General features: G+C 41.0%; 1 protein-coding gene across 6 annotated transcripts in view; it reads right to left on the reverse strand.

The window, feature by feature from the left end:
- The window catches only part of rtel1 (regulator of telomere elongation helicase 1), a 97215-nt gene that overhangs the window by 12121 nt on the left and 72571 nt on the right, over positions 1-12523 (reverse strand). For all 6 annotated transcript variants that reach the window (XM_033630055.2, XM_033630054.2, XM_033630053.2 and 3 more), the window contains 2 exons: positions 4707-4917; positions 1653-1790 (listed from right to left, as the gene is read on the reverse strand). In XM_033630055.2, the coding sequence (XP_033485946.1) occupies positions 1653-1790; positions 4707-4917 (349 nt within the window). The remainder of the gene's footprint in view (positions 1-1652; positions 1791-4706; positions 4918-12523) is intronic.

A 12523-nucleotide genomic window follows, 5' to 3' on the forward strand; every position in this document is an offset into this window, starting at 1 on the left:
TGTAGCCTGTGTGTGTTTAATTACAGGTGCAGGGTTAGGTCACAAGACTTTTATTAATGGAAGTGGGCGGGTGAGGCTTTGGCTTAGACATAATGATGGGTAACGAGTCGGTTCTGCAACTGAGCTTTACGGGTATGGTGGGCGCGGGTTTTCAAAAATGGATCCCTGCAGGACTCTGCCTGAGCAAACGCATGTGTATGAGCTCTATTTGAACAGAGTTTAAATGTATGTGTGTGCCCAGGCATGCTACTTGGCTGTGCATGCAACTGTTTGTGCTGAGGTGTTTTAAATATGAATATTTTAGTGAAATTGCATGTGTTTGGGAAATCCTGGGCATATGAATGGATAAATCAGGCTTAAACTGCATGAGTCAGAGTTTGTAAACATGTTTTGATACAGTTTTGCTGTTGTTAAAACCTCTCTAACTCCGCCAGGATGCCGACGTCCTTGCTCCCTTCCTCCTCTTTTAAATGGTATCTCCCAGGTGCACTACTTCATCAAACCACGTGATGTTTGGTATTGCCGGATTCAGAAAGCTCTCGACTTTTTAAAAATAACAGAGTTTTTCTTTTATTTCTTACGTATTTCGCACAAGAGTAGCCCAAACACACATAGTCCAAAATCGCGATGAGTGGTGACAAGTCATGTCATGCCGTTTTTCGACATGAAAAGTGACAGGATTACTTGCGATCTTATGTACAGCTATTAGCAGGGACTTAGCTGTCTTATAAAAGGAAAGAGTCTCACTCCTACCACTATTTTTGGCTGAGATACAACGCCTAGAAAGTGGGATCATAACTTTCAAGTTTCATGTGGCTTTATACTGGTGATATTTTATGGTGTTTCTGTGTCAAAAACATCAGCTATCACAATCACGCCTGATTTCAATACAGTACAATGTCTGAAGCTGGCTGTGTGTTGTTTGATCACTGTCAGTACAGTTTTGAAGCCGAGTGACCGACTCCGCCTCGATCTTTTCATGGAAAAAACACTGTAGAATGGTCATACTTTGTGCTTTCTTCTTCAAATTTGAAACAAATGTTCATTGATAGTGTGCCTACAGCCCCATACTGTCATTTACCTGTACAGATGAAGCCACAGATAGTTATTCATCCTGAAAAACATTTTTTATTTTATTTTAGGCAAAATCTTCAATTTTTTACTGACTTCAAAGGCCCATTATTCTGTCTCTGTTAAATGTGGCCTCCAATAACTTCAGTTCATGAAGAACTTTGGCCCTTTTTTAATTCTTTGTTCACTGTGGAGGCATGAGAGAAAAATGAAGTTTTCTTTATGAATTCAAGGTAAAGTGGAGAGTAACTGATATACAATTTTGCGGTGAAGTGTTCCTTTAAGTCAGCTAACGTTAGCCACGAGTATAAGGATTTTCTGCTGTCTATCACTGTATACAAATTTAACCTTTATAAAATAAATATCTTTTCGGATTCTGAACTTTTGGTCGGACAGAGGAAGCAATCTGATGATGACGTCCAGGACTTTACGGATAATGTCCATTTTTCACAATTTCTGAAACTCTACTGACCAACACATGAATTAAAAAATAACTGACCAACTATTTAAAAACAATGTTGCCAATTTTGCCATTTTTAACATATAAAGAAGAGTACAGTGTTGTGATGAGTGTAACATACCGTTCTGCTGCATCAGAGTCTCTCTTTCTTCCTTCGACAGTGAGTGATATGGTTTGTATCCACAGCCCTGCCCCGTAAGCTCCTTGCATTTCTCATCAAACCTCTTTTTGTGATGTGGGGGGATGAACTGGTAGAGGCCTGTGACACAGTAACTGCATTATCAACCAGTCACAACGTTAACATGGAAAGACAAAGACACACTGTCTGAATGCTCAGGCAAAAACAAGTACACTATAGATATTACTATTATTTCCAGCAATATTTGACCCTGCTTTCTGAGAAAACAAAATGGGTTTATGGATCGTGCAACATTTGAAACAGACAGTAAACTGAATTAACTTAGGACAGCACCACAGAGACCAAGCTTTGAATGAGTATAAACTAAACTGAAACAAACATTTTGTCTTAGAAAATCATGGTGGCTCTGCTTGCATCACTCTACGGCCCACCTTTTGTAGTCCTTGGTTGACTGGCTGTTTTATAGCTTGCAGAGCTGTGTGCTAATAGTGATATAACAGTGTGAAAGGCCACATCTGTGGCATGACATCAAACAACTTTATTTGCCAATTTGCACCATGTGAACACAATATAAATGATGAAGATTACAACAAGATTTTGTGATAGGGTCCATCTACAAGACAGGACCACAAAAATGTAGGTAACAATGTACCTTTGTTGGCACACCTCAGGTTAATTATTGCGAAATTTGCAATTAATCAATTTATGTGCAAATAACTGACACACTGATAACATTTTGAGTTTAAGCCCCTGGGGCAGTCACCTGCTTCGCACCCAGTCGGAAATCCAGCCTTGCTCCTGAGTGATGCAGAAAATGTCACAGACCTGTACACTAAAATTAATCCAATACAACAGTCCAGTAAGACCAAGAGTCTATTGTCTTAGTCTGTGGCAGGTATTTGTTCATAAACTTCAAAAGAAGGACCAAGTGTGCCCACATCAAGGCAAAAATACTCAGGTGCAAGGCAAAACAAAGTTCACTGCAGAGCACAAAGGAAGATCTTGTACATCGAAAACCTGCCTTAAAAAGAGAAAGAGAGAAATAAACTATTTATTTGGAGCCTACAGTGTGAAGATCTCCTATGTGCTCTTTGGTCATAAGCCAAAAATTAGACTTGTGACCCGATAGTGGTGCTAGATGGAAAGTCAGAGGATCAAAGTTAGTAAAATTCATCCTGAGGGGAACATGAATGTCTAAACTTCAGTTAATTACAATCCATCCAACAGTTGTTGATATTTATGTCTAGACCACAGTGGTGGACAGACAGACAGACCAACATTGCCATCCCTAGAGCCATGCTGCTGACATTGGCTAAAAGGAAGCTGACGATCATCTGATGAGGCTGTAGTCTGTGAAGCCGTTGTACTGAAACACTGTAGGCCGTTTTAAATACTTTTGCTCCTCCATTAATTTAAATGATGTGAACAGAATATTAGAAACACTTCGGGGACTGTCTCAAACCCTGCTATGCAATGGAGTCACAAAACCACCTACAGTGGTGTCTCAAAATGTAGCACGTCGTAATTATGGCAGGTCTGTTGTATTACACAGAGTTATGCAACAGTAAGCTCCAACCGAGCAATCTGATTGGACAGGAGGCATTCCATAAGTGCTTATATAATTATAACTATATTGTTTATCAGCAAGGTTGTGATTATCTTTGGCAAGTGGCCTGTGGCCTCATGCCTACAACAGTATCACAACCGTGCAGACATACAGTACAACAGCACTCCCTCTTGTGTGATATTGCTTAATTATATTATATAGTAAAATCCTGATTCCAAAAGGTTGGTATGGTGTGAAAAAATTAAATAAAAACAGAGTGCAATGATTTACACATATATTCAACCAAAGACAGTCCAAAGACAATAAATTCAATGTTCAAACTGGTCAATTTTACTGTTTTTTTGTAAATATACACTCACTTTGAATTTGATGCCTGCTTTCAAAAAAGTTGGGACAGGAGCATGTTTACCACTGTGTGATTCTACCTTTTCATTTAGCAACACTCAGTACGTGTTTGGGAACTGAGGACACCAATTACTGAAGTGAAATTCTTTCCCATTCTTGCTTGATATATGACTTCAGTTGGTCAGCTCTCTGTTGTTTTGTGCTTTATACTGTTGCACACATCTTCAATGCTGTGTGAATGACGATGTCTACAGTCTGGACTGCAGGCAGGCCAGTCTAGTACCTGCACTCTTTTACTACGAAGCCACGCTGTTGTGATACATGCAGAATGTGTCTCATTGTCTTGCTGGAATAAGCAACGATGTCCCTGAAAAAGATGTTATCTGGATGGCAGCCTAAGTTGCTCTAAAACCTGTATGCTCCTTTCAGTTGTAATGGAGCCAAAGTCACAGGCATTCAATGTTGGTTTTCAGTCTTGCCCTTTATGTGCAGAGATTTTTCTAGATTCTCTGAATCTATAGATTGTAGATGGTGAAATAGAAAAATTCATTGCAATTGTGTGTTGAGAAATATTGCTCTTAAACTGTTGGACTATTACCCATGCAGCACTGCACAAAGTGCTGAACCTTGTGCTGTCCTTGCTCGTTAAGTAAACAACTCAGCCTGTTTCAAACCCAATCATAATACTACTACCTGTTACCAGTTAACCTGTCCAATGTTCCAGGTGTTTTGTGAGCATTCCAAAACTTCTCCTGTCTTTTGTTGCCATGTCCCAACTTTTATGGAATGTGTTGCAGGCATCAAATTCAGAATGAGTGCAAATTAAAAAAAAACAAAAAACAAACAAACAGAAAAAAACAACAGCAATAGAGTTTATTAGTCTGAACTTTAAACATCTTGTCTTTTTCCTGCATTTAACTGAATATAGGTTGAAAAAGACTTACAAATCATTGCATTGTTTTTATCTGTGTTTTACACAGCCTACCAACTTTTTTGGAATTGCGGTTGTACATTTGTTGCTATTTTCTGGTTGCTTGGTGAAAGATTTGGGTGGTGCCAGTAACAAGGTGCTTCCAAATCAGTGTATACGTGCAAGCTGCTGTTCACTACACCAAAAGGCTTACCCCGGAGCAGACCGTGAGTGTTAGTGTCCTCAGTTAAGACAGATGTCTCAGCGAGCAAGACGTCCAGGTTTTTATTCTTCTTGTAGGTCTGCAGAGCCTGTATGATGCGGTCAAAGGTGATCTGGCTCAGTGACTTCTTCATCTCTCCCAGGAAATTTTTAACTCTGCTGGCTGAACCATCCTCAGAGACATCCTTCGACACGCACGTTTTCTGCAACAAGGATGGAGAAAACTCTGCTCACAACTGCAGTAGACACTGAAATATTTTTATATAAATAAAGAACAATCAAAAGATATCAGCAGCACCACAAATCTGACTTACTCAGTAAGAACTGTATATATATACATATATATACATATATATATATATATATATATATATATATATACATATACATATATATATATATATATACATATATATATATATATATATATATATACATATATATATATATATATACATATATATATATATATATATATATATATGTATATATGTATATATATATATATATATATATATATATATATATATATATATATATATATATATATATACACACACATACATATATATATATATACATATATACACACACACACACACACATATATATATATATACATATACATATACATATACAGTACAGGCCAAAAGTTTGGACACACCTTCTCATTCAATGCGTTTTCTTTATTTTCATGACTATTTACATTGTAGATTCTCACTGAAGGCATCAAAACTATGAATGAACACATGTGGAGTTATGTACTTAACAAAAAACAGGTGAAAGAACTGAAAACATGTTTTATATTCTAGTTTCTTCAAAATAGCCACCCTTTGCTCTGATTACTGCTTTGCACACTCTTGGCATTCTCTCCATGAGCTTCAAGAGGTAGTCACCTGAAATGGTTTTCCAACAGTCTTGAAGGAGTTCCCAGAGGTGTTTAGCACTTGTTGGCCCCTTTGCCTTCACTCTGCGGTCCAGCTCACCCCAAACCATCTCTATTGGGTTCAGGTCTGGTGACTGTGGAGGCCAGGTCATCTGCCGCAGCACTCCATCACTCTCCTTCTTGGTCAAATAGCCCTTACACAGCCTGGAGGTGTGTTTGGGGTCATTGTCCTGTTGAAAAATAAATGATCGTCCAACTAAACGCAAACCGGATGGGATGGCATGTCGCTGCAGGATGCTGTGGTAGCCATGCTGGTTCAGTGTGCCTTCAATTTTGAATAAATCCCCAACAGTGTCACCAGCAAAACACCCCCACACCATCACATCTCCTCCTCCATGCTTCACAGTGGGAACCAGGCATGTGGAATCCATCCGTTCACCTTTTCTGCGTCTCACAAAGACACGGCGGTTGGAACCAAAGATCTCAAATTTGGACTCATCAGACCAAAGCACAGATTTCCACTGGTCTAATGTCCATTCCTTGTGTTTCTTGGCCCAAACAAATCTCTTCTGCTTGTTGCCTCTCCTTAGCAGTGGTTTCCTAGCAGCTATTTGACCATGAAGGCCTGATTTGCGCAGTCTCCTCTTAACAGTTGTTCTAGAGATGGGTCTGCTGCTAGAACTCTGTGTGGCATTCATCTGGTCTCTGATCTGAGCTGCTGTTAACTTGCGATTTCTGAGGCTGGTGACTCGGATGAACTCATCCTCAGAAGCAGAGGTGACTCTTGGTCTTCCTTTCCTGGGTCCTCATGTGTGCCAGTTTGGTTGTAGCGCTTGATGGTTTTTGCGACTCCACTTGGGGACACATTTAAAGTTTTTGCAATTTTCCGGACTGACTGACCTTCATTTCTTAAAGTAATGATGGCCACTGGTTTTTCTTTAGTTAGCTGATTGGTTCTTGCCATAATATGAATTTTAACAGTTGTCCAATAGGGCTGTCGGCTGTGTATTAACCTGACTTCTGCACAACGCAACTGATGGTCCCAACCCCATTGATAAAGCAAGAAATTCCACTAATTAACCCTGATAAGGCACACCTGTGAAGTGGAAACCATTTCAGGTGACTACCTCTTGAAGCTCATGGAGAGAATGCCAAGAGTGTGCAAAGCAGTAATCAGAGCAAAGGGTGGCTATTTTGAAGAAACTAGAATATAAAACATGTTTTCAGTTATTTCACCTTTTTTTGTCAAGTACATAACTCCACATGTGTTCATTCATAGTTTTGATGCCTTCAGTGAGAATCTACAATGTAAATAGTCATGAAAATAAAGAAAACGCATTGAATGAGAAGGTGTGTCCAAACTTTTGGCCTGTACTGTATATACATATATATATATACATATACATATATATCTATATCTATATCTATATCTATATATATATATATATATATATATATATATATATATATACACACACACATATATTTATTAACTCCATTGAAACATTGTCAGTGCAGACTTAACTCAGCCAGACATACATACGGTTTAACAAGTCTTCACTGTTTCAGAGGCAAAGAGAAATCTTCATCACTACTCAGCTGACCATTTACAGGTTAGACTATAATTTAGAGACAACTCTGTATTATTTTAAGATGCATAAGCAGTGTGCCACCTGCAGTAAATATGAAATTTTGGATGCAACAGTATGAGATTTTCATGGTGTGATTACCATCTCAGAAAATATCGCAGTTTCAAGATATCACAGAATTATCATCATAAGCAAAAAGGAATGAAAGCCGAAGGGTTAGTTTTTGGTTTAAAGGGCTGGTGTGTAAAATGGGTTGAAAACAGTGACATCAGTGGTCAAATTCTAGATTGCAGGGCTCACTTGCTCACCCCTCCCGTCGGGTAAATCACGGTGGCCTCGTAGGACAAAAAGCCTTGCGCAGACACGAGTTTTTCAGGGGTAGGTCTATCTAGCGACGAGGTGAATATTTATTTAGAAATCTAAACCATGTTACGATAATGTAATGAATCACTCACGAGCAGGAGACCAGAGTAGCGTGTGGGAAAAAGGCCAGTTTATTTGAGCACTCCAAAAACTCCGGTAACACTCCAGGGGGTAAAAGACTCCGTCCCAAACTCTGACTCTTCTGGCGTAACACACACACTTCACACACACATACTCACTTACAGTACCCAGCGGGGCAGCCCTCCCCTCTCTGCTCCACCAATCTCCAGCCCGCACACTGACTGACAGCTTACCACACTCACCACTGCCCCAGGGTCGCTACAATATTGTAGCAGCTCTCAGCTCTTTATTTAGCCTAGCAATATCTCTGGACTATAGTAGCTGCAATGGACGACTTTGAACGTGATTTTGAAGAGTTTCTTGTAGCGGACACAGATCCAGAGCCATACCTGTTTGAGCCGGAGCACACAGATGAGGAACTCCATGTGCTGGATGCTGAGCGGGCGAGAAGAGAGGCTGAATCCTCCGCTCCCATTTTGCTGCACAGAATGGGATTCGGTGCTACCATTGTTGGGGAGATATATCATCAGGAGGAAAAGCGCCGCAGAGAGTGCATCACAAGGAGTGAAGTTGCGTCTTCTTTTCCTCGCAGATGGCGGTTCGGGTTCATTCTTTCTTGTTGCGTGGTAAGTGTGGTCCATTCACAAACTTTATAACTAAAAAAACTTTTCACTACTCTCTATCGACGAACTACTAACACTCTCTACTGTTTCCTCCTCCTTCTTCCTTCCTTACGCTGTCTTCGTTGGTTTATTTATACACCGTACATACATGGCGGCGCAAGATGGCGACCTCTCTAAAGCAAGGCCCTTGCTATATATATATATATATATATATATATATATATATAAAAAAAGCATAATTATAAGGCTACGAAAACCAAATGAATTTTATTTTATAGCAATTATACATTTATATAAACATATTAATGGGTAGAATATTCAGATTCAGATTCAGATTTCACAATAAACCATGCCAAATATTACACACTGGCCCTTTAACAAGCGTTTTATAGATCTTAAAATATCAACGCTGCTGAACACTAAAATGATTCCATTTAAATGGTTAACGTCTAAGATATCTTTGCTGATTTACCTAAAACATATACACAGTGGTCCTTCTTCATTCATTAATTGTTCAGCATTAATTTGATTATGTTTATTCATCACTGAATTTATTGTGTGTGGTACGAGTCAAGAACTTAGTAGCAACTTCCAAAATTGAGAGTGAATAAATTCATTGGCTATCATTTTTCTTTTTGAGGGTTGGTTCCCTCCAGGTGGATTTTACTGGCATCAAATTCTGTTATTTATAATCATTAATAAAAACTTTACTTGTAGAGCACTTTTCCAGCTGAAAATGCAAAGTGATTTCCAAGGTGAAGAAAATACAATACAAGAGTGAGATGAATGAGCATATGTGTACACCTACATATACAAATAAACACATATATACCTGTAAGCATTCACACATATACACATGGTTGCAAATACATACACTCACACACACACAATAATTCTATCAACTGTCAGGAAGGGCCATTCTGTAAAAGTAATGTTTGTGAGGAGATTTAAAGACCTGAACAGAGTCAGCTGATCTGATACCCAGTGGGAGGCTGTTCCAGAGCTGAGGAGCAGGAACCGAAAAAGCTCTATCACCCTTGTCTTTAACATGGACTTGGGAACAGTTAGAGGACCCAGACAAGCAGACCTGAGGGGCCTGTTTAGGTGGTACGGTTTGAGAAGCTCAGTTATGTACTCGGATCCTTGAAAGCCTTGTATGTGATTAAAAGCACTTTAAAATGGATTCCAGAAGAGACTGGAAGCCAGTGCAGGGAAGCCAAAATAGGTGTGATCTGAGAGGATCATTTTGTTTTGGTCAAAAGTCTAGCTGTTGAATTTTGAACAATTTTGAGCTGATCTGTAGCTCAACTTTAGGCAGGTGACCAAGACATTACAGTAATCAAGGTAGGTATAAGAGCATGTATGATTTTCTGTGTTATAGAAGGACGGACGCAACCTCTATTTGGAGATATTCTTCAGCTGCTAAAAATAGGACTGGCCTAAGTTCTTCACATGTTGCTCCAGGCTAAAATTAAGTATTAAACTGTATTATTAAACGGATTCTGACATTAGGCCTGTTACGATAACAAATTTTGCTGGGCGATTAATTGCGTCAGAAATTATTGCGATAAGTGATAATACTGTGTAATATTGTGCTTTTAAGACCATTTTTTATTATTGTTGTAATTTTGCTGTTTTTAGATCATTTTTTAAACTTATATAATGATAATAAAGGTATATTGATGCAAGTACACCCTTTTAAAGAGAAATAAACATTTATTTAACAAGAATATTTAGGAATGCAAAAAAGAAAATTTAATTATCTGAAATAACACTTAAAAATATCAAAGTAAATACAAAAAAATAGACTCTCAGTCTCTCACTCTCAGGTGTGCGGTTAAGTTGGTCGTATTCGCTCTTTTTGTTGAGATGGTTTTAGAACAAACCCGGCATACCGGCTTGTCCAAATTACTGGGCTCCCCTCTGTCATTTGGTTAAAATCCAAAATACTCCCACACAGGGCCGTGGCATTTGGTTTAGGAACAAGTTCCATGTCTTTCTCTTACGCTCAACTCTCTTTTTTTTCTCTGCCTCCTCTCCCCCTCACGAAGATCACACTGTGTGTGTAGCCCATAGCCCCGCCTCCCCCACAGAGACAAAAGGACCGTTTCCACCGCAGGAACTTCGGGGTAAATTTATGGGGCCGGGCCGTTGGTGCGTGACTCCACCGCAGGAACCACCCCCGAAGGACAGAGTTCCGGAACTTTTACAGGGGCTAAACAAGTCCCTGCCTCTGAGTAGGTACTCAGAACGGCCTCAAGAAACTCCTGGCTGGGGCTTGGGGGTTACTTGGTGCTGATTGGATATACTCCAGGCGGAATGTAACGTCAACAGAAAGCAACAAAATAGCCGGCATTTTTAAAACTCAGCAAACGAGGGTTAGCTTCCACCGCCATGTAAACAAACTCAATAACCGGTCCGTGAAAAACATATTTTTTCCGGCGGATATCTTAGTTACAACATGATTGAGCTAGCAAAGCAGTTTTGTGTTGCTATGTGTGGTATTTATTCAGTTTTGGGAAATCACGATGTCTAGAAAGCATCAGTGGCTGCAGCTGACAGGGACAGCTAACAGCAGCAGCAAAGCTAACATCAGGACGTCATCTCTTAAAAGCCTCCCGTTGTCAGAAATGACATGAAACTACTCCAGTTAGCTCAATCATGTTGTAACTAAGACATCCGCTGGAAAAAATATTTTTTTCACGGGCCACTTTGTGAGTTTAGTGAGTTATTACAGACACCACTATCGGCTAACAGCGTCCCTACGCCACTACGTCGCCCCGGTCAAAATGGTCGCGCAACGATTACATCACATCCAGAGCCCAGTAACTTTACAGGAACCTTCCTCCTACTCCGCTCTCTCAGTGGAGACACGGCGGTTGAAAGGGCCGAGCTAGAGGACGTTCCTGTAGTAGTTCCTGCCCCCCAAATAGTACCAGGAACTTCTTCAGTGGAAACGGGCCTAATGACACTCGATGACAAGAGCTTTCCCTCCGTTCATTACGCTAATGAACCAACTCACCTGGCTGCCAGATGATGCACGGAAGTGAACGCTCTTGTCGTCCAGTCTTTTTGGTGGAGAGAGATGAGAAAAACAAACACGCATGAATATGGCAATTAATCGTGGCTGGAAAAGTTACCGTCTCCCTTTTAATTTACCATGCAATTAACCGACTCATTGCATATTGCAACAGGCCTATCTGACATCATGTATTACGGATTATATTAACTTCTGTGTGGAAAGCACTGTACCCACCAGGACTGTACGCTGCTTCTCCAACACCAAACCCGGGATTACTCCAGATATAAAAGCCTCTTGAAGGAGAAGCGGAGAGTTTGTAATTCTGGACCTAGGGAGGAGCTGAAGGCCGTGCAGAAGGAGCTACGGAGAAACATCAAGCAGGGAAAGGAAGGATATAAAAAGAAGATGGAGGAACAGCTGCAGCAGAGTGAAGGCAGTGGAGTCTGGAAAGGTCTGAAAACCATCTCAGGACACAAACAACCAGACTCCCAGGCCAGAGGCGACCAGAAATGGGTGAATGATCTGAATCTGTTCCTCAATAGATTTGATCAGTCTGCCCCTCCCCTGGCCCAGACTTCACAGTTGCAACCCCCCACATCCTCATCTTCACCTTCCCCCCCACCTACACTCCTAGCACACTGCTTCAACACCTCCCCCACCCCTGCTCATCTCACCACCCCCACTCCTCCCCCCACCTCATCACCTCCACCCCCAGCATACAGCCCCCCTGCTCCAGCTTGTCCTTCACTACCTGTCAAGTGAGAGATCAGCTGAGGAGGATAAAGATGAGGAAGGCTGCGGGTCCAGATGGCATCAGCTCCTGTGCCCAAGGCTCCGCACCCCAAGGACTTCAGCAGCTTCAGACCAGTGGCATTAACATTGCACCTCATGAAGAACCTGGAGTGCCTGGTCCTGTCTCATCTCCACCCCGCAGCAGGCCCTTCAGTGGACTCGCTGCAGTTTGCCTACCAGCCTGGCATTGGGGTGGACAACGCCGTCAACTTCCCCCTGCATAGATCTCTTTCTCACCTGGAGAAGCCCGGAAGCTCTGTGAGAATCATGTTCTTTGACTTCTCCAGCGTTTTCAACTAGGGATGTCCCGATCCGATATTCAGATCGGTATTGGCCGCCGATATTAGCAAAAAACGGGCATCGGCATCGGATCGGACTGCATGGAAAAATGCCGATCCAAGAACTCCGATCCAGTTTTTCCGGCCAGCCCAGCGCTCCGCGATTCAAGCAGTC

This window comes from Epinephelus lanceolatus, chromosome 8, assembly GCF_041903045.1.
Source record: "Epinephelus lanceolatus isolate andai-2023 chromosome 8, ASM4190304v1, whole genome shotgun sequence".
NCBI classification, from domain to species: Eukaryota; Metazoa; Chordata; class Actinopteri; order Perciformes; family Serranidae; genus Epinephelus; species Epinephelus lanceolatus.